This window comes from Corvus kubaryi, unplaced genomic scaffold (assembly GCF_017639235.1).
Source record: "Corvus kubaryi isolate FWS band 111438036 unplaced genomic scaffold, C.kubaryi_AGA036_p1.0 138, whole genome shotgun sequence".
In the NCBI taxonomy this organism is placed as follows: Eukaryota; Metazoa; Chordata; class Aves; order Passeriformes; family Corvidae; genus Corvus; species Corvus kubaryi.
The window spans coordinates 5,348,586-5,375,473 of NW_024580672.1; the positions used below are offsets into that span (position 1 = coordinate 5,348,586).

The 26,888-nt window shown below is 47.9% G+C and overlaps 2 protein-coding genes across 4 annotated transcripts in view; one reads left to right on the forward strand and one right to left on the reverse strand.

Annotated features, from left to right (window-relative positions):
- The window catches only part of SEC31B (SEC31 homolog B, COPII coat complex component), a 31,257-nt gene extending 24,576 nt beyond the window's left edge, over positions 1-6,681 (forward strand). For 2 of the 3 annotated variants that reach the window (XM_042018793.1, XM_042018795.1), the window contains 5 exons: positions 800-855; positions 2,103-2,249; positions 2,669-2,785; positions 4,189-4,260; positions 4,796-6,681. In XM_042018793.1, coding sequence (XP_041874727.1) covers positions 800-855; positions 2,103-2,249; positions 2,669-2,785; positions 4,189-4,260; positions 4,796-4,975 — 572 coding nt within the window. In that variant the 3' untranslated portion in view covers positions 4,976-6,681. The remainder of the gene's footprint in view (positions 1-799; positions 856-2,102; positions 2,250-2,668; positions 2,786-4,188; positions 4,261-4,795) is intronic. The other variant, XM_042018794.1, reaches the window with a different exon arrangement.
- A 3,434-nt stretch (positions 6,682-10,115) lies between these two features.
- On the reverse strand, positions 10,116-23,482 carry WNT8B (Wnt family member 8B). Its single transcript, XM_042018796.1, has 6 exons — positions 23,209-23,482; positions 17,184-17,217; positions 16,061-16,199; positions 14,564-14,689; positions 12,414-12,556; positions 10,116-12,029 (listed from the first exon to the last, which is right to left on the reverse strand). Exons 1-6 carry the CDS (start codon positions 23,265-23,267, stop codon positions 11,472-11,474), a joined length of 1,059 nt encoding a protein of 352 aa, XP_041874730.1. The 5' UTR covers positions 23,268-23,482; the 3' UTR covers positions 10,116-11,471.
- Positions 23,483-26,888: the final 3,406 nt, after the last annotated feature.

Here is a 26,888-nt window from a genome sequence, read left to right on the forward strand (position 1 = left end):
CAATTTGACCTTTACAGAATGAAGAGTGGGCAGAAGTCTTTTGATGTCATGTTGTCTGATGGATTTTAAATTACCTGGAGTGAGGTTAGAGTACGACAGAAGCATCTGCTGAGACACCCCTCTGCTCCCAAGGCAGACTGGTTAAGTCTATTCGCTTCCATTCGGCAGTCAGCAAATTTTGCTAAGCTTTGTTTCTGAACATGATTTTGGAAGGGAACCCACCCCTAAATCTTTCCGCCTTTATCAGAACAGCCTGTATGGCTTTGGGCTGCCACCATGAGCACTCCTGTAAGTGCTGGTGAAAAGCCCTCTCACCTGCAGCATAGCTCTTGCTGTGCTACCACAGTGCCAAATTCTCTGGAGAACCCCAAGAACTTCCTGAACTGTGAGGTGCACACTTATGCAGGTCCCCACCAAGCTTCCAGCCTGACTCTGAGGCTGACTTCTGCAGCTTATACAGGATCCAGAAAGCTTCAGGTAGTTCCAGAAAAAGTTTTCTGTGTGGGAGTGGGTGTGTGCCAGTTCAGTCTGATCAGACATCACCTCATGAAGGCTGTGCACATACTTGGATACTAAGAATGAAATTAAGAAAGGGAAAGCTAAGCAAGAGCATCTCATGGGCCTGTGAGCTGGGTTTGAAATTCCTCAGTTGAAACAGTCTAAAGGTGCAATGACAAGGGAATTGGAGCCAAAGGGCCTTCTCCTGAAGGAAGTTCTGAACTGTGCAAGCAACCATGAATTGTTGCTGCAGCCACCTTCTCACAGTCTGAGGTTTGTGTCTTGTCCTCTGTCCTGGCAGCTCAGGAATCTTGGAGTGACTCCTCTACTGGAAGAGGAGGCCTTCAAAAGAAAAAGGTAAGTTTTAAGCTACAATATGTGTTGGTTGTCTTTTAGCCAGCGAGTTCCATGTAACAGATACATTCCTATACATGCTCACTGTCAAACTCCACAGGTCTCTGTCCCTGTAGCTCTGTCTACGTCTGCACTGCATGCATGGCTAGGACTGGAGTCTAAGTAATCTTGACTCTTTGCCATCCAGAGCCACATGCTATTCTGCAGGGTGGCTGTTTTCTGACATGGTTATCAGCTCTAATGTTGCATCCTCTGTCAGTACTTCCCAGGCTGGCTACAGTAATTTGTTGTTAGTATGGATTTAATCTTATGCCCTTGCTTATACAATTTTTTTGATAGTGGCTGAGGAGGTCACGTTCCCTTCACACCTGACAGCTGGTGGCAGCATTTTCCCTCAGCTCAGTGGGACCAACAGTGATTTTCCTCAGATGCCGATACCAAATGATAAGGCACTTGTGCTGAGAGAAGTTGAGACAGGTGTAGCTGTGAGCTGCCTGCCGTGTTGGTCCTGCAGCTCTCTGCCTTGTCATGATTGTACTGGAGGGCCTGTGAGCTGAGCTTTTCTGCAACAAATGCTCTCAGTACCCCATTTCTATCATTGCTGCCTGCTGGCAGGTGTGACGAGAAGCTTCTTTGGCATCCTTCCCACCCCCCACTCCTCTTTTTTAGATTGGAACAGACTTCTCGCCCTTTTTTCTGGCAGCATAGCTGGGAACCTGCTTCAGGCTGTGCTCACTACAACAGGATTAGCCTCTTGTTAAAGCCATCTCCTTTTGATCTAGCCCTGTTGGAGAGAATCTGTCATGACTCTCTGGCTTAGCAGGGGCATGATGAAGTGTTTGCAAGGGGAATCTCCCCCCATGTCGTGGGATTTTCCCCAATACTTGCTCAGTTGGACACTTCACTGCTGCTAATCTCTACATTCAGGACTCGTGCCGTTGCAGAGACCAGGCGGCTTTCTGAGGACCAGTGCTTTCAGGGGTAACGGATCTGTTTGATTGAACAATCCCGGAGGGGTTTTCTTGCTGTCGCTTTGACTGTTCATCTGGGATGCAAGAGGAAGGGCCCCATTCTCTGAGTCAGGGGGCTGAAAGAACAGGGATGTGTAACACATCATCTTGAGAACTGAAGACATAACTCTTCAAGTTAGAAAAGAAGCTGAATTTTTCTGTGGAGAGGCAGCCAACCCTTCTTCCTTGGACTTGGTTTTCTTGATCATTTTTTTTTTTCTTTCCTTCCTTTGCTGACAGTTGCCTGAGAAATTTACTCCTCTGGCCCCCATCACAGCTCCAGTAATGGGCCTGCCTGCTGAACCCCAAGGGATCCATCCTCAGCTATCCAGGTTGCAAGAATCTGGCCAGTCACCCCCAGGAGCACCCAAGGAAGGCAGCCTACAGGTATCAGAGAAAATGGGGCATTCCCCAGCCACCAGCATCTTGTCAAGTAGAAAATAACTCAACTTTTGAGGTTCTTACTGCTTGGCAGCTGTAGAGGGCTTATGCTGCTCCCTAGCCCTTACAAGGCATCTCTGCCTGAGTATTAGAGGAGTTGCCAGGTTGGAAAAATGACACCTGGGTATGGGTGGGAGAGAGTGAGGGAGACCAGGCAGGCTGTCAGCCTGCTGTGAGTTGAGAATCCAGAGGCCTGGAGCTGTATCACAGTCTGAAGATGATAACCTAATTCTGTGCTTGCAGTATTCTCTGGGTTTGTGAAGGGGTGAAATTCCTTCTGTTCTCTAGTTTCAGGAGGGGAATCTACCTGCTCTAGCCTTTCATGTTCCTGTTGCATTCATTCAGCTGCTTTTTTTGTCTGTCAGTATCACCAGCTACCTGTGGAGAGCATTGAGAGGAAGGAGCTGCCCCCTGAGCACCAGGCTTTGAAGGCCACATTTGAAGGGTTGGTGCAACGCTGCTCGGCTGTTGCCACTGATCCAGTAAGTCCTCCCTTCTCTGATCTTTGACTTTTTTTCCCTTATAGATGTTTGACTGGTGCTTCCTTCTTACAGTTGGTAAAGAGTGGAAAAGTCTTGTCCCTATAACCAAGTCAATCTCCATCTGCCTCCTTCCTTTAGGCTGCAGGCTTGTTCATCTTTGGGAACTGAGATGCAGTCTCTAGCATTTATCCTCTGCTTCTCATTGCCTTCTTGGAGTAATGATTCTGTCCTCCTGGCTCTTTCTTTTAAGGGAAGTAGAAGAATTTACTCAGCTAATTCAGTTTCACTGGCTTGATCTGCAGATAGTTCCTGCAGAGCTGGTATTACCAGCTGTCCTTAGAGCTTAGAGGGAAAGGCTGAGATATCCCAGGTGGAAAAGAAAGCCAAACAATCTTTGTGTTCATGTCACTGTAATTTCTCCACTTTGGTTCCTGGAAGGCTGTTGGCATATGTCACATTGGGTGAATGTGTCAGGCCAGACTGTCTGGAAGCAGAAAAGCAGTGTTTGCACATTGTGTTAGGTTGCTAAGTCTTCCCAGGGCTTGGGGCACTAAGAAGCCTTCCAGAATACCTCTGCTTGGTAGATGTTAGGATGAACACTGAGCCCAGATTGCTGTCCCAGAGTCAGGCAATTAGAGCAGCATCTCCAGTGTGTTTGCTCTGTGCTTTCTGAGAGTGCAGCATAACAGTCTGGGGGATAACCTAAAGGTTCCCTCTATGGACAGAAAGGCTGTAGGTTTGGGCTTAAGCACTTGACTTAGGTGGTGGTTGAATAGCTGTCTTTGTACAGCAGTGCAAGTCAGCTGAACTTCCAGGCTTCCAGGCCTGTTCCAGCAGTGCCCAGAGCCAGGCATTTGTGTTCATGGAATAACTTACCCATGAGTGGATTATTCAAGATGGGGTTAATGAAGTCAGTCTCACAGTCTTATCAGAGCTTCAGTACTCAGGCACTTTCCTTGGTGGTTACCCAGAGGTTCCCTCTTTACCTTAAGGAGACCAGGAAGATGCTCTTTCTTGGGCGAGCCTGAGTTCAGTCAGGGTGAGCCTGTCTGAGCACCCCATGGGTCAACTAGTGGATGTTTCTCACACTTTGGAAGTAGTCACTCTATCCTGTGGTCTGCAAGCACTAGCAGAAGGGAGGAATGCCTAGGCTGGGAGATGGGAAAAGGGGCAGTCCATCTTTCTGTCCTGGGGAGAGAATGTGCATATATGTACATGTATGTACACGTGCAGAGTGAGGGCATGGCTGACTTGTATCTCAGTCCCTGGCTGTCAGAGGCTGCGATGCAGCTGAATTATAAGGTGCTGTTGAAAGAGGAAGGGAGGGACTGAATGAGAGAATTTGAGCTCTGGAGAGATGGCTTTGAAGCTCTGGCAGACAAGCAATACCTGTTTTGCTTCAGAAAACACGAAGGAAGCTGGAGGACGCGTTGCAGCGGCTGGAGTGTTTGTATGAGAAGCTCCGTGAGCAGGCGGTAAGTAGATGCCACCATTCCTTGTGGTCCAGCTGGCTCCCTGAACCCACCTTTGCACTGGGTTGTGGGTCTTGGTGTCTGTACCAGTGTAACCAGCACATACTCTCTGGGAAGACAAGGGGAGTGCCAAACCTTGTAGCGACCATGAATCCAGACAGCCTTTTATCTTCTTTCCTAACTTTGGCCCAGACATAGTGTAAGGAAGAGCTGAGGAGGTATTTGCAACGTGCTTGTACTCTTCAAGAAATATACTGGCACATAGACAGATCCCAGATGGGAAGGGGCAACTGGGGGTGGTTAAGTGTGTAGTGTAACTCGCTTAGAAAACTCTGAAGTTGCTAATGCCAATTGCTGATGCCAGCTGGCAGTTGTTGTAGTCTGGGAAAGCAAGGGAAGAAGCAGACTATCCTTCCTGCCAGTGCTTGACTGTATAGGTGCTGTTTGGTGAAGTGGACAACAGTAAGGAAGGGTATGGAGGGAGAGAGACCTGTGTTATATTGCTGAACATGCTGACATTTCTGCTCCCTCTCCACAGCTCTCTCCAACCATCCTCATGGGTCTCCATGAAATTGCCCGATGCATTGAGGCTAAGAACTACCCACAAGGTCTCCTGGTTCACACCCAAGTGGTGAGCAGCAGCAGTTTCAGTGAAGTGTCTGGTTTCATGCCCATCCTGAAAGTCCTCATGACCATTGCAGGCAAGCTGAATGTGTAAAGTGTGGAGCAGCTGGAACAGTGCACACTGAGAGCTGGTGGACTGCCTCACCTGTTGATGTGCTGCAAGTTGTGGACTCTCCTTCTGACTCTGGAGAAATAGGTCTGTGCCAGTGCCTGGAACTGTGCTAGGCCAGCACGCCTAGCCCCATCCACTTTCCAGTCAGCCCACTGGTGCCCACAGCTCCTGGAGACTGTTCTTTCTCTCTTCTTTCTTACTAGTCTGAAGCCACTTTCCAGCCCAGGGATCTCAATTTCAGGCTGTCCAGATTGCACAGAGGTCCTTCTTCTTCCCTATATTCCCAGCACAAAGGGGAAACTCCTTCCCTTCTAGGCTGACATTGCTTTTTATTTTTCAGGAAACAAACAGGGCTGGTACCTACAGCACCACCACAGAAGAGCCTCAGGCTCTACTCCCTGCTGCAGAGTAAACTTCCTGAGTGGTAGCTGGGCTGCCTTGGGAACCTAGGCTGGTGTGTCCTCACTCTGTTGGGCTGCAGTGAGGATCTCTCCTGGCTCCTTTTTTCTCTTCATTCTTATCCTTGACTCACCTTTTCACCCCTCTGCACCCATATCCTGCTACGACTGGGGCTAACTACTAATCTACTCTGGGCCAGCTTTGGTTCTCTTTCTTCTTCACCCAGCTCTTTTGCTTTTAAAAGTCAAGTCTCCTGTTTACCCTCTATCACCTTCCTTTATATCTTTTCCCCCATCAGCTGCAGGCTCAAGCCCATAATGTTTCGGGTCCAGGGATGATTTCCCTTTCCCATTCCTGGGACTCTCCCATTCAGGAATGTTGGGAGGTTGTGCTCTGTCCACTTCTCCCCAGAGCCAGTCACATCCTGTCTTGGGGCTAAAAGCTGCCCTCTCTGGCTCCTGGCCTTTTTAACTTCTTTAATTTTAGCACAGCTGGACTTCTACTCACTGGTGTTATCTAAAGGCTTCCTACTTCAGGCTTTTCAGATGGCCTAGGGACTTTAAGAGCAGCAGGGATTGTTTAAGTCCCATAAAGATTTTCTTTGAGCTATCCTGACCAGCCCAGACTTGAGCAGGGAGAGACAGCTCATTGTTCCAGGTATGGTGCATTCATCCTGTCTACAGTTACAGATACATGCAAAGGTGGTTCTCAAAAGCCTCTTGGCACTATGGTGGTAGAAATATGCTGCAGGAGGTGATGCTGTCAGGACTTGAAGATCTGGCTTGTGCTGAGACTTGTCATCACTGTGGCAATTCCTCTGGGAATAGATGAATGAAGCATATCTGTTCTGAGGAAGAAGTCTGGGAAGGCAGATGGGATTTTAGGGCACATCTCTGTGTGTGTATATTTCCCTCTCTTCCTCCCTCCTTGCCTTCTTTCTCAACATCCTTCTTACTAACCAGGCAGCATAATCATTGATCCATAGCTGGGAGTGAGGCTTCTTCCCAAGGTTTGGATGCAGCCAGCCCCCGCTTTCTCTGCTTGCTGCTTGAGTGATAATGCTATTGTGGGCCTGCGGTTCAGTGACGTACACGAATCAGCCTAGTCTACCATGAGACTTAGGAGGGAGGAGAATCAGAGAAGGGAGGAAGAGGACATGTCTCATTCTCTCCTTTCCAGGTCAAAGTGCCTCCTTGTTGCTGCTGTGTTGTTTCTATTGCTGCGGTTTGATGCACTGAGAAATTACAGAATGGTGAAATAAAAGCTGTGTTTTGTGATGCTTTTTTTCATAGGCTTGTCACCTCTGGCTGCAGGGTTCTTCCTCAGTCTGCATGGCCACCCACTGAGGGGGCAGTTGAGAACTGTGTGAGGCAAACCAGATTTTGGGCTCTGCTGCTATGGGCAGCATCCATCCTGGTGTGGTGAGACCTCAGGTCTTACCTACTCCCAAAGGCTGCAGGGTCAGAGCACTGATCTTCTCCAGATCACCTACGTCAGTTGTGAATGTTTATCTGCATCAGACACAAGAAGGCCCCCAGACTCAGGTTCTCTTGGGGAATCTCAGTGGTGTTGGGGATTTTGCACCTGACATCAAGAGCTGGAAGTATGTCAGTAAGTAAACAGAGAGCCCTTGATGACATCCTCTCCCACTGGAAATAAATGCTACACCACTGAAGCCATGCTGCTTGAACTAGGATAAGGATTGGACCTGTGTGGAAATTTATACCATTGAATTGTCAGTTCTTATCATTAGTTAATAACTTAGGAATCTGTTGGCTGATTTCATTTAATCTTTTAAGGAGGTAAGAAGGCTGAATTGAAATGTACTACTGAGAAAAAGTTGGGGGAATCAAACTTGCTTCTTATAAAGAAAGAAATTCTGATGTAACTTTTTTTCCTGTCAGCTAGCTAGTATGTATGTACAAGCCTGCCAGTTAGCACACATGAAACTCTGAAATATGCAGGACTGTATTGCATAGCCCAAGGCTGGATGACTTGGGAGGAAGCAAAGGCTTGGAAAGATTGTTTGGATGGTGAAAATGTGAAGGGCTGTTGCTGGGAAGGGCCCAGGGTTTATGAGAGTTTTGGGTGTTAGGGGCACAGCACATGCATTCAAGGAAAACAAGCCTTTTGTAGTTCTGCTGCTGGCAGAGGCAAACACCCAGTGTGAAGGAGTCTTGAAGAGCTTTTGCAGCTTGTGCTGGAGCAGTTAGCAAACAGCCTGGCCTAACAGCTGTCCCCCAGCAGGGGCATGCAAAGCTGATTTTCAAAGGTAGCACTTGTGCAGCATCCAAACCGGGTCATAACACAGGTAGCCCAGGTGGCATGCATTTGCTTAATGAGTGCGTAAGGGAAGTCCCAGCTTCTGAGATTCTGCCTTTTGGGACTCAGTTATTGTACCCTGTGCAGTCCAGCCCTTTGCTCTCTCAGGCCACTTCTACTGCTGAGAGATAAGCACAGATTTTCCATGTATTTCTCAGATACATTTGATGTTAGTTTCCTCCAGCACACATAGCTGCTGCTACCCAGGACTTGCGCAGAGACTGGCTGTTTATCCCACCTTTGACGTGAGTCCTTCCCACCTGCCCCTTTGTTGCTCTGTTTTGCTTCATGTTTACCCCTGTAAGCACCATCCCTGAAGGTCTTTGTAGTGAAAGCAAGCGGGGGCGGGGGAAGTGAGGTGACTCGCTTGTAAGTCTTGGAGAGGCTTGTGGGAGAAGCCGTGTCTCTGCAGCCCTGGTGTGGTATATTACCCTTCAAACCCCACTGGAAAGTGCTCCTCCATTTATAGCACCCTCTTGGCTGGCTGGTAACAGCTTCTGGTCTACGGGCAGTGGGCACTGCCCCCTCCCATGTGGGCACATGGTTTCACAGCAGTCGGGCACTAGAGAAAGCAATTTCAGTTGGGTGAGTAGGCCTTTTTGTTGACAAAGAATTTGGGGGGAAGGGGGCAGTAGGAAAGGATCCCTGGGCACAGAGAACAGAGCTCTAATCCTGTGGCAGATAACATCATGTCTGCAGGCTAGGCTTGTGTGTGTTTGGGGGAGCTGGAGGGGCAGAGATTGTTAGGCAGTATTTGTTTGTAAAGCCACTTGCTCTGAAGATAATGCTTGCACTAACTTCTATTGAGGGAGCAGTGTGAGTCCCCACAAAGTCCTTTCCCAAAGTGTCTTTGAAGCCAAGAACCCATTGAAAGGAAGAAAGGCCAAGAGAGGGGATTAGTTTGTTCAGCAGCTGTGAATTTCAGTGGGAGGCTGATGAACTCCAAAGTCTTTGTTGAGATGTTTTTTGTAAGGAGCCCTGCTGGAGGGAGAGACCCACACCGGGGCCGCGGCCTTAGACAAGAAGGAATCTGAAGCGGTGGGGAGCTGTAAACGGGCCACAAGGACTTTTCCCAAACACTTTTCGGAAAAGGTGTTGTAAAGAGATCGGAGGGGGATTAGCATGTGAAATGACACTTTCCATTGACTCCACTGAGGGGAGGGGAAAAGGGCTGGCTGGCTGATTTATTAGCATTTTGTTCCCTTCTCTATTCTGCTCCCTCAGCAGCCCCCCCTCCCCATCTCCCCTCCTCCCGAGCCCTCTAAAGAGGCTTGGATTGGAAAAGGGAGCGGGGGGCTGCCTGTTTGTGTGTCATCTGGGTGAAGGTGACCACCTGGGAAGCTGAATGTAAATATTTCTCCTCTGAGGAATGCGCCTTCATTAAACCGAAATGAATACATGGAAGCATCCAATCCTGCCCACAATGGCAGCAGGGCCTTTACTGCTGCGGGCTCCGTGCGCCGGGAGGGGGGACCCGCTGCTGAGGTCAGCACATTCTGCAGCTGCGGTGTCGCCGTTTCCCCAGCGGAAGCAGCGTGTGGCCGTGGGGCTCACACTGAGGTGCCCCACATCTCCCCTTCGCCTGCAGCCACAGCCCGGGCTGTGCCACGGCCTTCGCGGGGCAACAGTGTGGGGCAGCAGTGTCAGCAGGGGAGGGATCGACTACGAGTGGAGGAAGAGGGAAACGGCTTCTACAGCTTTTCCAGCTGACTCTTGGAACGGGGAGGGCCCACAAGGAAAAGGGAGCCCCATGCTGGAGCTTTCCCTGGTGGTCGAGAAGCTCTTGCCACCTCTTTCCTTTCCTGGCCAACCACAGGGACATAGAGGAACTGCTGATGGGGAGGCAAGAGAGACCTACGGCAGGGTCACTGTGTTAATAGTTGCTGCGCACAGTAATAATCTGTGCACACTGTGGTGGTTTGTGTGTGAAGTGGAAGTGTTTCAGTTTTCCCTCAGAATGGGCCAAGATTTCTTGCAATTTTTGAAAGGCCAGATTACTGCTTGAAATGAATGCTCTTGATCTGGTGAAACCCTAGGTCCAAATTCTTATTCCCTGTGAGGTAGTCCTAGGATTTGGGGGCTAATTGATAATGAAGAGACACATACAGGCTGCTGAATGTCTTTAATGTTTCAGCTATGAAGTGGGCAACTGGGCCCTGCCTTCCCCTGTCCCACCCTATTTCCTCCTGGCAGCTGCATTGTGGTTGGATGCACCTTCAAGCAAGCTCAGGGCAGAGTAAACCCTTTCCTTTCCTGGTAGGGGCTGAGGTTGTGCTGGCTGGAACTGGTTAGGTCTTCCTGGGCTCAGATGGGTAAGCGGTGTGTTTCAATCTCCAGGACTCTTATACATACACACACAAAATGGGATGAAAGAACACCCAGCCACTTAGACACAACAGCATTTTGCAAGCACTTGGCTACTGATTTATTGCATTGGCTATCGGTTTACAAATATTGGCTACAAGATGGGTCTAATGGCCAGTAACAGCTCTGCTGGCTTTTCGTCTGGCTAAAGGACACTTCAAACAGCAAAGTAGATGGTATTATCACAGCACTGGGGAAGATTGCTGTGATGGTGCAGTGAGCTTATCCAAGTCCTGCAGCTTCTTACCTCCCTCCCCTAACCTCAGCAAGGGAACAGAGATGCATCACCCAAATCTTCCTGCTGCTTGCTTAGCCTATAGAATATATACAATAAGTGGTAGAGGAAAAACTGTTACGTATACATCACAGTAACTGTGCAATAAATTAAACTTCAAAGTGCTTCACTTTCCTATTTACACCACCATTAAATAGTAACTGACATTATTTTCTCAGACTAGGAAGAAGTATTTAGTTAGTTAGCTGACAGGGTAAGAGTGCTTGGCAAGTACATCAGGACATGGGGAGTAGGCTCAGCTGGCAGCTCCTCTCTGGGAGAGATTTGGGAGGAAAGAGGGAGTGGAGAAGTGTGAGGGCATCTTTATGGCATCAGTCAGGGCCTTTGGCAGGAATGCTGGCCTGAAAAGAGAGACCAGACCTGGAGGCTTGGAAGACAAAGAGAAAGCATGTAAAAACTAAGTGATAAGACCCCTTTTTTGGACAGCTGTGTAATGGGCAGGTCAAGCAGCAGCTTTGATCTTGCTGCTGCCATTTCAAATGCAAAGTAAAGCACTGGAGAGCTTAGCAAAGCTGTCAAAGGATGGGACCCAAGCTGTGGGGTTCTGGAGGCTGGCTTGCTGAGGAAGGAGTTGCATGCCTTTTCTATTTCCTCATTGTGTAGGCCTGGGGCAATAACTATTTTAGTGCCTATATTTTTTAAAAGCTTCTTCTCATTTACAGATTACTGATCTGAGTTGCCCAGCTGTTGGTGCCATCTCAGTTTCCTTGTACTTTTTATCTCACTTACTCAAAAGCCCAGAGCAGGTGCTTGTTTGGGGAACAGACAAGCTCAAAACCACAGGAGCCACCAAGACCTCCTGTGTTTTCAGAGATAATGCCATAGTCACTGGATAGAGTGACACTGAGTTCAAGGGACCGAATCTCACCTTGTTTTGTCAACACTTGGAGGTCTCCCCAGAAGACATTACCCACTGCACTAGTGCCCTGTATGGGCAAGGCCTGAGCACTCATACAAGGCTCTTTTGCCTTGTCCAGGCCCCAGTGAGGCAGCAGTGGGAATGAGACAAAACTATACCAAATGGAAATGGTGCCAGGGGCTGATGGGAAGGGCAGGAGAGGAGAGGGGCAGACAGGACTGTGGAGGAGCAGAAGCAAGTTAGAGCTTTCTCTTGAGCTTGCGGCTGGCTCCGCCTCCTCCGCTCCGCTCGCGCTTCTCCTTGCGGACACAGAAGTACTTGGTGACACGTTTGCGGCACTGCTCGCAGCGCACAGCGCAGCACCAGTGGAACTTGCAGTTGCAGCTGGACACCATCTCAGCTCGCCTCTCCTCCACTGCCAGCCCACAGTCCCCACACAGCCGCCGGCAGCTCCGCTTCTCCCACTTGCTGAGCGCCTTGCCCCTCTTCAGGCACTCCCTGCCCTCCGTGCCCAGCAGCCCCAGTGTCTTGTTCTCCAGGCAGTAGTCAGGAGAGTCTTCCAAATGGACCAGTTCCTTCTTGGAGATGGAACTGAAGGTCTCAGCAATGGCACCCCGGCTGGCAGCACTGTTCCCTGCTCCCTGCAGCAAGTCTACCTTCAGGGCTTTGTGGTACCTCTCCTTGAGGTAAGTGCCCACCTCCCGAAACTCAGGCAACTGCAGCCAGCAGGTCTGGGTGGTGCAGCTGCCCGACACACCGTGGCATTTGCAAGTCCGCTTCATGGTCCCTTTCACTGCCTACAGGGTGAGCAGAGAGAGGGGTTCAGGAAAAACCCCCGGAGGGGCCACTTCTGTACTGCAATGCATGCAGAAACATGGCTCCAGGCCTATGGAGGAGTTTGGTATCAATTCTCCCTGCACGATAGTCCTGAAGCTCACAGATTTGCTTTTCCCAGTGCTCCCCTCTGTGAACTGGGAGAAAGAGGACTGCAGGAAGTCATTAACACTGTAACACAGAAGCTTTGCTACCTTAGAGCAGACACCATTGTACTGCTGCTGTCCCCCCCCCAGAAGTTGTTCTAGACATGTGATTTTAGCCACAGCAAATTGTGACTCTCCACAGTGAATGTTCAGAGCCAATTTGGTATGCACCATCAGCTCTGGAGGGAAAGAGGGGCTCACCTTTCTACCTGCCTCATTGTTATGCAGGTTCATAGCAGCTCTGGCATCTTGTCCAGTCTCCAGGGCATCCACAAACTGCTTGGAAATGGCTTCCCCAAAGCCCACATTATCGCTGCAGCCTCCCCACAGCCAGCCTTGTCCCCCTAAGAAAGGAGATGAGATGTGTGCTGTCAAAGAACCAGAAGAGGTTTCAGAAGTGAGGGGAGGGAATGGAAGCCATGGGTCACATCCAGCCTTTCACCTCACAGTACTCCCAGGTTCCCTCCTGTTGAGTTCATGGCATTTCTACTGAGGCCTGGATAATAAGTGACTCAGGCAGGCTGCAAAGGGGTATGTCCTGTACTACAAGTGCAGGGCTTTCCAGGCTTTCTATAGAGCAGGATTTAGAAGCTGTCAGTTATCACGCATTAGCAGACATGTAGATAAGCCTCTGGGTCTCTAATCACCTCTCAAACCCTGACTTCAGCTGGTCCAGTGTGACTTGCAGGGACAGCATCTTGCTAACATTGATTAGCAAACTGGTGGAGGCATCCTGGTCAGAGGCAACAGATTCCCCTGTGCCTGGAACAGCCCAAGCCTGGCACACGTGTATCGAGGAGGAGGCCCTGGTTTTGGCACACCCAGAATTCTCAGACGATGTTTGGCATCTTAGAATGGTCTGATTTTCTAGTTACCGTAAAAAAACAAGGGAGTCAGTACAGAACTGTGAAACTGCACAAAAATATGTGGAAGGTACTTTTCCTAACTGAGTGGGAACTGAGTGGGACTGGAAAAATGCCATGCAATTTTCTTTTTTCCCTCCTAGAGAAAGATGCCAAATTATTAATGAAGATCTGAAATCTGGAATATTCTGACCCTGACATGCCACATTGGTACATCTGGGGAGTTGTGGTTTAATGACCTCGTGCCTCTCTGGAAAAGCCTGGCCCTTGCCTGGACTTCCCCAGGGCATCATGATCCCCTTTCCCAGAGAAAGACAGGAGTGTTTCATGAGAGGTGGGTAGTTGCAGTGGATAATGCAGTCCAAATCAAGAGCTGGGACTGAAGGAAGTATGAAAACCTTTCACCGACTTGGATTCAGTGCAGTGGCTGAATTGAATCATGCTGTTTTGGTCAAGCCCACAAGTTTTGTGTACCTTACAAGGTTCTAAGTTCACAATGGAAAGTTTTCATGAAAAACAGATATATTTGAGGGAAAAAGAATATGCCATGACTAACTTGGTTTTCCAGAGAAGATAAAATTTGATGTGTTGTTGCCCAAAAGTCTTGCTCTGCTAGAGACAGGCATTCCCAAACTTTGGACACCTAAGCAGCAGCAGCTGTTTTCAAAACTATCAGCCAGTAAAGTAAATTACTAAATACTGGACACTCCAGAGGAGTTTGTCATAAAGTGACACATACTGACTGCCGAGTGTGGCTGGGTAGGGCATGGCTTTTAAAAGATTTTGATCGCTTGAAATTTGACCTTTTTCTATTCAAAACAAAACCCCTAAATGTCAGTGTTTTCTGTGAAAGCTGAGCAGAGAGCTGGACTGGTGCAGCCTGGAGCTCCCTACCAGGGGTGCTGGGCAGCTGAGGGCCTAGATACCACAGTCATGTGGATGGTGCGAGGGCTGTGTGCTGCCACAGTGGTTCTCCTGGTTGTGCTCTTGTGTGCCTGCCATGCTGAAAAGCGCTAGAGAGGTTTATGAATGGCACCCTGCCTTTCTTTTGGTCATTCTGCTGTGGGGCCACCCTGGTCCTGCAGACCCTGGGAACCCTGATGTCCCTGATCTGTGCTGCTATAACAAGATCTACCATTTAGGTGCGTGGCAACAGATCCATTTCTCTGCCCCTATGACACAGTCATTCTCTCCAGAAGCTTAAATAGAGTTCTCGATTTGAACCAGGGAAATTGCAACCCCTTCTACTCTCCTGCTCATTTAGAAAGTACTGGAAAGCATCAAGAGCTTGGCTGGTGTAAAGTGGAGGTTGCTCTGTTACCTTCCACAGAGCTACTTTGTTTTGAACCAGGGACAGCTCTGCTCTGAGCATTATTCCTGGGTGTGGGGACCAGGAAGGGGAGGTTTTTCTGCCGGCCTCAGAGGAGGAGAGAAGAGCTTCTCCTGCCGCCTGGGACGAGAAAGGGGCAGCAGCTCATCTCTCCTTACCCAGCTGTCCATTGCGGGAGTCGTCACAGCCACAGTTGTCAAAATCCCCCAGGCTGCAGTTCCGGGTCAGTGTGTACATGACGCCCGCAGAGCTGATGGCATGGACAAAGGCTGTTTCTCGGTTTGCTGTCAAGGGGGAATACAAAGAGAGCAGATGTGCTAAAGATTTCATGGCAATGGCAGTGTTAGAAATTGTTCCTGCCATGCAGGAGTCTGCACAGGACATCTGCAGTGGGGAAGACTTTGTGAGGTGGAGAAGAGGCCCTACACGTCAGATTACCTTAGTTCGGGCTTGAACTGCATGAAGGCAGAAGCTCCCAAAAATGATCCAGACTGACTCATGCCATTTCAAAGGGTGTGGACGAGAGAGCACCTGGCTGTCATTGTGGGAGCTCAACAGTGGCAATATAGCACAGACAGCCAAATGTCCCCCACTTCTCACTAACACATCCCCAACAGGAAGGAGGCCTCTCCTAGGATCAAAGAGCTCCTTCCCCACAGCTCCCTCGAGCCTTACCTTCTGCTGGAAGGGCTCTGAGCAGTGACCATACCTACCCACCAGGATCAGTTTGGGAATCATCAGCTAGCTTCACTGAGCCTTTGGCTTTCATTTACTACCAGCAAGGTGTGGATCTGAGCAGATAACCTTGACAGGAATGATTCAGGGATCTGCTTCTGGTCTCAGAGGGGGCCTTGTGCTGCAATTTTCTCCTCAAGGCCTAGCTTTGAAACCTTTGTCCACCTCTGCCTTGGGCTCTGGTCCCTTGTCTGCTGCCAGTCCCACCAGAGGCCTGAGTCTCTCCTCTACACCCAGCTCCTGCCCTTACAGAGCAGGTATGAGCCCAGCCCAGCATCAAACATGGATCTAGGGGGCCAGGTATGCACTGAAATATTTCCTGGGACCTGCAAATAGGTAAGGAATAGGATACAGTAACAATGACCACAGCCCCATGCCCTACAGTGGCCTAGGTCGGGGTACTGGATTTCTGCCTAGGGTGATTCTGACATCTGGAAGATGTAGGAAGACTTTTCTCCTGCCTCTTGGCCAGAGCACAGCCACTGATGAACTCTTTCCTGCTCCCTTTAGCCTTATCCCCCTGCTTGCTACCCAACCAGCCTGCACTGGTTCTCAGCCTCCCTGGGATACCCTGGGACACCATCTAGGCATGGTGTGGCCAGCAGCCCATGTGCAGGTCAGGGGGGGGGCATCCTTGTGGGGAGGCAGTTGTGTGAGGGTTGGTCCTGCGCCATCTGGGGTTCAGCAGGTCCGTAGGTGAGGCTGGCATTGCAAGGATGCCTTGGAGCTAGACCCCCGTGTGTCTGGGAGCCGATGGGTGAAGGGGTCTCCTGGAGAGATCCCTCTGGGGGATTCCTGGGAGAAGCACTTCCCAGGTGGGGATGGGGAAGAAAAGGAGGTACTTGGGAAGAGAGGAGGGGGCCATGGGCTCTAACCTGTAGCAAGGGGGTCCCAGTAGTGGTATCCAATGCGTTCCTTACCACTGCGCAGCCCACCGTGGCTGGAGAGCTGCAGTGCCCTCTCTGGGCAGTTCCAGCGATCCCAGGCAAACTGGAACTTGCACTCCTCGATGCCGCTCTGTGCCCCAGCCGCCACACTGCTGGAGTAGATGAGATAGGCCTAGGAGCAGAGCTGGAGGTCAGCACAGGGACGATGCATATTTTCAACTGAAAGTAACCTGCATGCCATCTTACAAAGGCAACACATACAGAGCTGAGAAGGTCTCCCAGCCTTGGCTTCCCTGAGAAGTGGTGCTCACCATCAGCAGCAGCAAACCCATTTTCTGCTGTGCTGGGTCAGAGCCTGAGCCTCCTGGGGGAGAAGGCTGAGCTCTTGGCTGTTAGCCACGTTAGGAAATGTGCCAGCCAGCCTCTGCCATGGGGAACCCCTTATCTCTTCACCATGAGAAGAAACAGAGCCTTCTGCTCAGAGATCAGGGAGCTCTAGGCCAGCAGATGCCTCAGCCTGCCACCTTCTTCACCACAGCTCCAGGGGGAGAGCTAGTGCTTTGGAGCAAGGTTGCTCCACCAGTGTATTGGGAGCTAGATGGGCCTGGAGGTGTTCCTGGGGAATAGCCAGAACAAAAACTGGGTAAATTTTTCAGCTGGTCCTGGCTAAGAAAAAAGGCCTCTGAAAGAGGAGCACAATGATGTGAGGGGTCAAAAATATGGAACAAATTCCTGGCAATTTTAGTTGGGCTCCTTGAGGAAGTATGTTTTACAGGGCTTAACAGCAAATACTTTCCAGCTGGATCAGTGTGGGCCCTGACGCCAACCTGATCCTCAGGAAGCAATAGATGGCAGGTGAGAACCTTGGCTGGTGTCAGTAGACAAATCTCCAGAATCTGGCCCCAACCAGCTTAAAAGAACCCCAGGTCAGCACTGCTCAGGGCTGGTGCAGCCCAAGGAGCTCACAGGTTGCAGCTCACAGCAAATCTTTCCTGGCCTTTCTCTGCCTTATTGCTGGAAACCTGGGGGTGAGGGGAGCTCTGGCCAAGGCTGAGTGGAGAGGAGTGGGAAGGAGGAGCACCTCTCTCTCCCTCTCTCTCCTTCCCTCTGTGGGTTTAGTAGAATCAGGGACAGAGATCAAAGGGATTTCTCTTACCTTGGGGCCCGTCATCAGGAAATTATTCACTGACCTGGAAGACAGAGACAGTGTCAGCAGGGAGGGGATGATGGCAGAGGGGCCTGGGGAATGCCAGGCATCCCATGGCTCTCCTCTTACCCCCCACAGTCTGCCTGTCTCCTGGCTGCAGGCACCTCTAGTCTCTCCCTCATGTCCCCTTGCTGCTCCCTGAGGGACAGGACAGTGCCGTCTCCTTCCCCCCGCCCTGCTCCCCTCAGTCAGGCTGTACTGGGCTGCAGTTCCTTCACTGCTCTGTCTTTTTGCTTTCCTCTGCTCAGCTACCCTTTGTACCAAGCCACCCATTATTTTAGTCCTTTCCTGTTCCCCTAGCCTTGCTTTTTACCTCACTTGACTAAACTCAGGGTAGCATTTCCCCCAGCCCCAGGAGTGGGACCATGCTGAGGGAAGGAGGGCATCACACCACTGCCCTTTGCAGTACGTGTCCAGATGCATCTCTCCAGATCACAATCCCTTGTTTTCCTGTGGTGCCAGCTCTGACTGCCCATACTCTCCTCTTGGTCAGGTTATGGTGATGGCTGAGCACAAATATACATGTCCTCCCCACCCTCCTGGACACTGTGCAGGGGATCCCAGGGGTTTGGGGTGGGTGGGAGGTCCTAGACAAAATTAAGCTTTCTGATGTTCCCATTGAAGGCGTGGAGTGATCATCTCCAAGGGCCAGGCACTGTGGCTTGTCTCCAGCACTGTCCCTATGGGCTTGCAGAACTGATGCTGTCCAGTCTGAGTCCTTCTCTAGTGAGAAAGTCTGTTTCTGTGCAAATGGTCAGTCAGCATCAGGACTCCATATGGTGCAGTGACCACCTACAGAATCTGGAGAATGGCTGGGTGAATCCTGCTTAGCAGTGTCACAGCAGAAAAGACTGACACTTTGAAAGAGCCCAAGAGCCAATTCTAAATATCCCAAGTCAGAAATGAAGTAAGAAAAGAGAGAGTGTCCTAAAAATACCTAATCCCAGTATCTCCAGGTTTGCAAAATAACACTCATCACTATTTCTGGTGAGTCTCTGGAGCATTTTCCCTGCTCGCAACCCAGCACTTCAGAGAAAAGGGTGAGTGTTGTTATCACCCAGAGAGGACACTGAGGCCAGAGAGGTGGCATGAGTGGATTGAGACCTTGCAGTGAGTGAGTGATTGGGAAAATGACAGAGCATGCACTGATAGAAACTTGGCTGTTCAGCTTCTTATGAAGATGACGTTCTGCTTCAAATGAGCCACAAGTATCTCCTTGTAAGGGAGAGAAAGGTACTGTCTTTTTGTGCTACAAATCCAACACAGACACTGTGGGGACATTCCAGGGTGAGCTCAAGCACAGGCAGAGGCAGGCACTGCTGTCCCAAGCTGAGGGTCAAAGTGCAGCCCTGCCACAGACACAGCAACAGACAGGGTGGCAGGACTGGTGTCCAGACATCAGACACAGGAGAGATTGGGCGAGGACGCTGTCCTGCCTTGGAAAACCAGTCATGCAGTTAGCAAGCCCATTTCACCTCCACTAGAACTGCACCCACAGAGATCCTTTCCAATGTACACCACAAAAGGAGGTCTCATTACTTTAGCTTGGTCAAAATCACAAGAAACTTGATCTTTGCTGTTAGAATTTAGAAAGAGTTGAGAGAGTGTGTTTGCAACATTTCTTTCTGGCAAGTCTAGCTTTCTTTTGTTTTAGTTTGGGTTTTGTGTTTTTTTTGGTGAAAATGTGTTTCTATTGATGAAGCTTGCTTTGGGAAAGATTCCCCTGGGTCAAAACAGGAGTGGGCTGTGCCAAGGCACTGCGAGAACAGGAGATTCTTTCCCTTTGTTCCAGGCTTGCGATTCAGACCCGGCTGTGCTCCAGCCCCCATGGGTACTTTAGCACGAAGTCGATGGTTGTTTTGCAGAGGAATTTTCCTTTGGGAGCTGCTTCTGCATTGTACAGCTAATTAAATATTTCCTGGGACTTGGAGAGAAGGCATCTGTAGCCGAGTGATTAGAGCATCGGGTGACCTGAATCACACAGGGCCATGAACCTGGGGCTAATCAGACTGTGTAAGCTCCATGGGTCCCCATCCTAACGCAACTGGGTAGCAGCATGAACAAGTTATTTTTCCATCTGGTTTCCCTTCTGTCCATTGCCTTGACCTTAAGTGCTTTGCTATGGGGACCACACTCAGGATGGTGACAGTGTGAATCTGAGCTGTGAGAAAACTCTTGTAAAATGCTCTGCGTAGGCAAGAGCTAGAAAATTGCAAGTCCTCTCTTATCTTGCTTTTGTCACCAAAACAAGAGAAATATCCTGTCTGCATTGCTTCCCATGTGGGTAGGAAAAACCAAATTCACAGCATATAGGAGGGATTTGCCTCAAACCCTTGGATTAGGAACATCTGGGAAGTTGCAAGGATGGCGTTAGGAGGAAGAGAGTAATCCACAAATTCAGCATTTACAGCAAACCAGCCTGTTAAGCAGGAGTCAATTGACACAACTTCATTGAAGCAGAGGATCTGCTCCTTCCAGGATATACTTTAAGGTTCACAAAAAGGCCAAGTTCAGGATATGCCAATTCTCCATCTGCAGCTGAGTAAATGATACAGTAGCAATTTCCCAGCAGGATATTCTAAACACTTTATAAAGTCAGAGAGACAGAAGGCATTTTCCTTGAGCTCTCAGATCAACAGGCAGGTATGCTGCTGGCTGGGTTTGTAGGACTTAGACAAGTGAAGGATTCACAAAGATTCAAGTGTTTGGTGCACTTGACACCCCAACATTTAACTCTTGCAACTGCAAGTGGGTTCAGGAGAAGGGGAGATGGGACTGTCGTATGGCTGGGGGCTGGCTGAAATTTTTCTTACTTGTGTTGAGGGGGAAGGAAACATAATAATGGAGACAGAATCTGTGTGCTTTGTCTTTTCTCCCATGATTTAGTTAAGAAAAATGCATTTCCATTCTGTATATAGTCTCCAGTAAGGGCAGAGAGCAATTAAGTCACTACTTACACAGATGTAGTACAATAGTGACAGTGTCTCTAGAATCATCTCTGTGCTGCAAACAGGAATCACTACCAAAATCTCTCTTCATTATTTTCTCTGTGATTTTTAAAAAGAAATTATGTATTTCTACTAAATTTTCATTCCTTTGCAAAGGAAAGCAGAATGTAAAACTAAACTAGTTAAGTAGTTGCATTCACAGCTGGTGTGAACCAGCCCAATTCCCATGACTTCGGTGATTTTTTTGTACCATGCACATGAAAGGAGATATTTGAAGCAATTTCTCTTCTCTGAGGAAGCTCACGGGGTTCCTATCTGTGTAAACCCCTTTCCCTCCACCTTCAAACTCCAGGACAGCATTACACAGACTGAAGCGAAGCAGGCTCATAGCTAAGCAGGTAGAGAGAGGAGACCTCCGAATTCCTCTGCCCCCTCCCCAGGCTGTGCAGGGCCCTGGCCAGGGTACAGTGCTTCCCTCACCACAACTCTGTCTCCAGGTAAAAAGCAAATCTAGGGCAAGAGATTTTCATGGGATCCAATATTAGGAAATTATCTCAAAGCTAATGAATATCTTTAGCAGGAGTTTTCTATCATAGTTTTATTGAATCTGAAAGCAAAGAACCCTGCCAAGCAGCTGTCCCATTATATTTTACTCATATCAAATACTAATAAGCCTCAAATAATTCTGTCTCAGTTACAACTTTAACCAGTAACAGCACCACACTCCTCGGTTTAATATGCCCTAAGAGCCTTATCTAATCTCTCATTACAATATTTGTCTGATACCTTACCACCCACTCAGGTTACTGTGCTGCTGGTTCTGCTCTTTAGAAAATGGTAAAGCTGTATTTAGATCTTTGCCATCATTATTGTAAATAGAGAAAATTGATAGAATTTCACTTTGGATCTGAGTTTCATTCTCAATATGAGCTCCCTGATATTATTAGAAAACCAGGGAGGCTGGAAACCAAAGGCAGTCCCACAGTTGAAGTGTAGAAAATACATTTAGAAACAAACTGCTGCATTAAAGATCATTATATTATTCCCACAAGAGAGGAGACTGGGTGGTAACTCAATAACCTTTGAAGCTTTACTTCTTTTTTCTTCATTTTTCTCTATTTTGTTATATTTATTTTGGGGTTTTTTGTTCCTAAATGCAACCCTGACATTTTGATCACCTAGAAATACACTGGTTGAATGGTCCGTTAGATGATAAAATCTAATGCACACTCACAGAAGGGAAGTGGCCACATATATATTTAAAGAAATGTTTTGTTGTTGTTATATATTGCTCCCCCCCATGCTGCCACTCCCAATACTTGTGATTAAATCACAGGAAAAAAAAAACTTGTTGTATTTTAAGCTGTTGGATCAGATAAAGAAAACCAGCACAAATTTCAAGCAGAATTATTTTATGATTCCCACAAACTTGTCTTTTTTCTCCTCAAGGGTTAAGGGATACTGTCTGCAAAATGGTCATTTCAAATAAAGGTTGCAATTTTCCTTTCTCTCTGGAACTCATGACCTATGAGCAACATGCAGAGAGAAGCGGGGTTGTCTTGATCTATAAACTTTTCTCTTAGATAAAAACTGCTGAGAGACAGGGAATTTAAACATCCAATTTCGAACTGAAAATGCCTTGGATTTCCATATTTAGCTCTACTTTGTGCACTGAAATTTCTCTCCTTTGAACTGTTTCTTTAAAATGTTGATTTTTTTTTTTTTAATGTATTCTAAACCTGTTTTTATTGAGGAAAGCAAGACACATACACAGGAAGAGCAGAAAAATAACAATAAAATCAGCATGAGCTCTTGCCTAGTCTCTCTGTAGAACATATGTATTCCCCTTGTTCCAGAAGGGAGTTTTATCTTGAGTTTGCTGCTTTATAGTATTTAGACATATACAAATTGTGGCACATTCTTTTAATGAAGGGAGTAGAAAATCTCTGAAAGAACATAAATTTCACTTCCAGACTAACAGGAATGAGTTCCCATTTACTCTTTAGTTTCTCTTTCTGTAATTTTGATTTCTCCATCCATGGTAATAACCCTAGAGATCTGCTGTGGGGAAGGCAGGGGATTTTAGTAATTGAATGGTAAAAGACTTTCCTTGCCGTTAGAGATAAGTCTGTAACCTGCTGAGCAGATTCCCCAGGGCATCACAGCAATGGAGAATAAAGTTTGGGTACTCAGTAAAAATCCCATAGGAAAAATACCTGCAGAGCCCATCTCCCTTTGGGAATAGGACTGATATATCCCACAAGCAATGATAGGAGATTTGATGCTAGTGCAATCTCTTTCTGTTCACGCTTATAGAACTTTCTGGGAAATAAATATAACACCACCCTTAGGACAGAGCAAGGGGTCCACAGCAAATGGCCATAGATTTATGCACAGCAGAACTGGTCTGATGGGACTCAGGTGGTTGGAAACCACACCGTAGCAAAATCCATACCAATAGCTGCTCCCCAGGAAATCCTAGTAGATGAATTTCAGACATGTAATTCTGCCCCGTGTGTGCCAAGGAGCTTGGGTCTCAGGCTGCTCAGCCAGAGTGACACTCCTGTGTATCTAACTCACTCCTGCTGGCTCTGAGCTCTTAATCACGGACTGTCCTCCTTGGGGAGCATGAGAGAAGCCCCACTTGATTTAATTAAGACAAGAGACAAGCTGACTGGGACCCTTTGGAAAAACAGAAGTCCCTGGCTTTTCTATTGGGTTATCTTCCCACTTGAAAGTGAGGGGCCAGGTCCTCAGCATCCGCTCTCCTCTATTTTACTATTTTACAGCTCACAATTTGGCCCATAGTTATTTTTGGGAGGCGCAGGGGCAAAGGGGGACTTTCATAGATCTAACCTCTCTGCCAGTGAGTGTGTAGGGACTTGGTTAAATATCTGATTCCATTAAAGACAGAACTGAGCTAAGTGAGAAAGATAAGACATTTAGGAAGGTGAAGAGGAATTTCCTTAGGGTATCTGGGAAGAACACCTGCCTGTGACACAGACTGAGGTGCTCTTGATACTCACCAGGCACAGCAGGACTGGAAGAAGGGAGTGAGGAAGAAGATGCCCAGATAAGGGTCCATGTGAAATATAAAATCCAAATAAGGAGGGAGAAAGGAGATCCTAAAAAAACCCCAAACTTAGGTACCACCACCAGAGAAAAAGAAAAAAAAAAGCAGCACAACTAATTTAGGGAAGGGATGGAGTTATTTTCTACCCGGCAGTCCTGGTGTGATGAAGAGGCGGATGCCTCCTGAATCCCACCTTCTGCAAAGGGTAACCAATCCTAAAGTAAGAGCTAAAGGGGGCTGGTGAAATGGAGCCGCAGAACTTCCTAAGAAGAGATTATCTACTTAATTAAAGATTTTTTTTTTTCCCTAAGTCCTTCAGCCAATCAGCACTCAAGTGCCAGAGAGAGATTGAACTGATGAAAAGAACACCCCAGGTTCCTCGAAGACAAATGCACCACGAAAGGGATAAGAGGGAGGGAAAAGGGGGGGGGAAAAAAGAAAGAAAAAAAAAGAGAGAGAAAGGGATAAAGAAAGAGACAGCAAATCCCTTAAAGTAATCACTAGATTCAATCTCCACCAGCACTACCCTGGCTCTCCATTCCCGGCAAAGGCAACTGGAAGGGCTGCTTTTGGAGTGTCCTCTCCTCCTCCTGCCTTGGAGACACCACCAAGCTGGGGTGCACTGGGTGCTCTGGGATGGGGGGATTGGGTTCAGGCTGTCTGTGTCTGCTGCTTGGGTCACAGATATGTGATCATTGTCTCTGCCTCAGTCTCCCCCAGAAGTTTAAGGAGGATCAGGACCAGTTCCTACCTCCATCTGCTTCTCCTTCATCATGGTGACCTGCTCCTTCTTCCCACCTCCTGTTTTCATCAGGCCATCCTCACCCCCGGAGAAAGGCCTCTGTCTAAACCTTCCTATTCACCCTTAATTTTTTTGCTTTTGGCATTTCCTAAAAAGTCCATGAGAGGGGTCTTTGGTTTGGAAGGGTTATCAGTCTCTCACTGAGGGCTTATCCCAGACCAACAGCTGCTGGAGCTGCTTAGAAGTGCATCCAGCCCATGCCAGCTGGCCATGTGGGACATCCCAATTACTGTCACAGCACCCATCACAGATACCCTGACTGGCCCTAAATCAACACAACCAGTTGTATCACCATGTCCCAAAGCCATAGGAAGATCTCCACACTATACAATTGAATTTTGTGCTGTGGACATGATCAGCCAAAACAGGCTGAGACCAGTCAAACTCATTTCATCCAGGGCCAGCTGCCAAGCAGAAGGGCTGGACCCAGGCAGGATCTGAAGAGGACTGAGACCGTGTGGCTGAGCCATCAGGCAGGGCTGGCAGGAGGCTTAGCTTTGCTTGGGGACCCTTCAGATAGACAAAAGTCCCTCCTGGGTTGCACAGTCTCAGGAAAGGAAACCTGCCTGGCAGAGATATGCTCTCTGATGGATTTTGGCCATATCACACAGCTATGCTCAAGTCAGGGAGCCCTGTCCAGGCACAGCACGTAGGACACTGCTGACAAAACACTACATTCACCCAGAGCACTGGCTGTCCAGCCAGGGAACCCCCTCACCCCAAGGGTGGCTGGGCAGTTTATGGGCACCTAGAGGAGAAGAAAATGCAGGTGCCAGCAATTTATCCCAGGGCCAGCTCTGCCCCCAGCTGTGTCCTATTACAGCAAGGCTGATGGTATTTGCACTCATTAAAGCCCTAGCTCTTGGAGCCCTGAGCATTTTAAAAACTAAGGTGTTATGTACACTGAGAAAAAGCTTGAAAATTTGTCTAGTAGAAGATAAAACCCCAGAAACTGAAAGGTGAAGGAAATGAGCCCTTTATTTATTATTAAATTATTTTTAAAGAATACTATTTATTAATTATATTGGAACAAAATTTCAGTGCTGTGATGTTTACCACAGTTTAATGATTTTGGTGGTCTAATTCATTTAGTGGAGGTGGCCGTGCTCCCCCTCCCAGGCTGTCCTGGGCTCAGTGTCGGGAGCAGCTGCAGAGGCTGATGCTGCCTCAGGGGAGCTGAGGGTCTCTCAAGGGGCTCAGTCCCACTGGGACAATGCTGGTGAGATGCAGGAGGTGCCACCATCCTGCACTTGGCATCTACTTCTGATGGTAGGAAGGGGAAGAATTTTCAGTTGTTTCTTGTAAGTCTCCAACTGTCTGTTTCAGGGCTCTTGAACTGGAGTGTTCACATTTCTCAGGTCTGGCAGCAACAGCTGTTTTGAAATCGTGCAACACTTCAGACATTTCTTGACCAACTGGAAAGGAAGGACACCACTGGGTTCACTGGGGTGAGCTGTTTTTGTTACTCTGAGACATATTAAGTAAGAAGATTACAAAAAGTAGGAAAAAATTAATAGTAGGTGGATCCAAAATAAAGAGATGCAATTAATTGTTTTTATTAACTGTTGCAAGAGGCAGCCAGGCCTATCTCCAAGCTCACAGAAGCACCAGCAACTTTGGAAACATCAGCCTCCTCTGCCAACATCTAATTCCAATTAAATACAATACTGACTTTCCTGGAAACAAGCACGTTTTTCAAACCAAAGAACCTGGAGGCAAAGTCTGAAACAAAACCATCCCCAACATGTTTCGAAGTATTTAATTACAGTTCTCAAAAGCTATTTAAAAGATTCTATGAAGCACTATCTAAAGAAATGGGATGCAAAATTGTTTTATATGTTACTCAAATTTTGTTATTGTTACTGACAAGAGCTCTGTAAATTTACTAAATGGATGCACAGAGCAGTAAAATACATTTTATGGCCGGGACTGGTACCTTACCCCACTTGACCCACTGGCCAATACAGATATCTTCTGACCTTTGCACTGAGTACTGTAATATGTGTTTGATTGTTTGTTCATCTCCCAGAATGGCAGGCAGGGCTTGAGGACAACAGCAGATAGAGAACCTGCCACCAACTGCAATAATTGTTTCCAGTTTGTTTTAAAAAAATTAAAAACCCCACAAAATTTTAATATAATACGTCTAGCTTTGATTTCCAGAGTACAGAGAAAATCTGAACTATCGTAAAAGAACTTGTACAAGTAATCACGAAAACCAGAGAAAAGGTGAAAAATAAGGCCTTTAACACTCCTGCTGCCTTCCGCCCCAGTAGCAACGCAACTGATGGATATGAAAAAAGAGGTTAAGAAGGGGGGGGTAATAATTTCAAGTCTGGCTCACAGATATCTCGAAAGTTTCTTGGTGTCAATGCAAAGTGCCCAAAGGACAGATTTGTCAAAACAAATAGCCATTAAAAAGGTCAAGAAAGAATTTGACATTTCTTTTGTTAAATGATATGTAAAAGGTATGAGATCAAAATAAAGGGAAATTAATCTTGTCTAGGCAACACACAGAATTCAAACCTGAAAGGGCTGAAATAGTCTTAGGAAGGTCCAGCTTCCAGTGCAGTAAATGAATTTCAATTCACTCGACTGCAGCTTTGCCTTTTGGACCAGCTAAATGCAGCTTCAATAGTGTCTAAAGCCTGTCAAAATATCCACCTGCGCCCCAAGAAGAACATGTGTACATGTTGTTCACAATCCTGTGCTGAACATGCCCTGTGCTATTCTGCTTCTTCAGTCAAGTGGCTCCAGAAACAAAGCCAAATAAAGGCTGGAGAAATGCAGTAGCTTTAATGAGATGGAATGGCATGCAATGGAAGCAAACA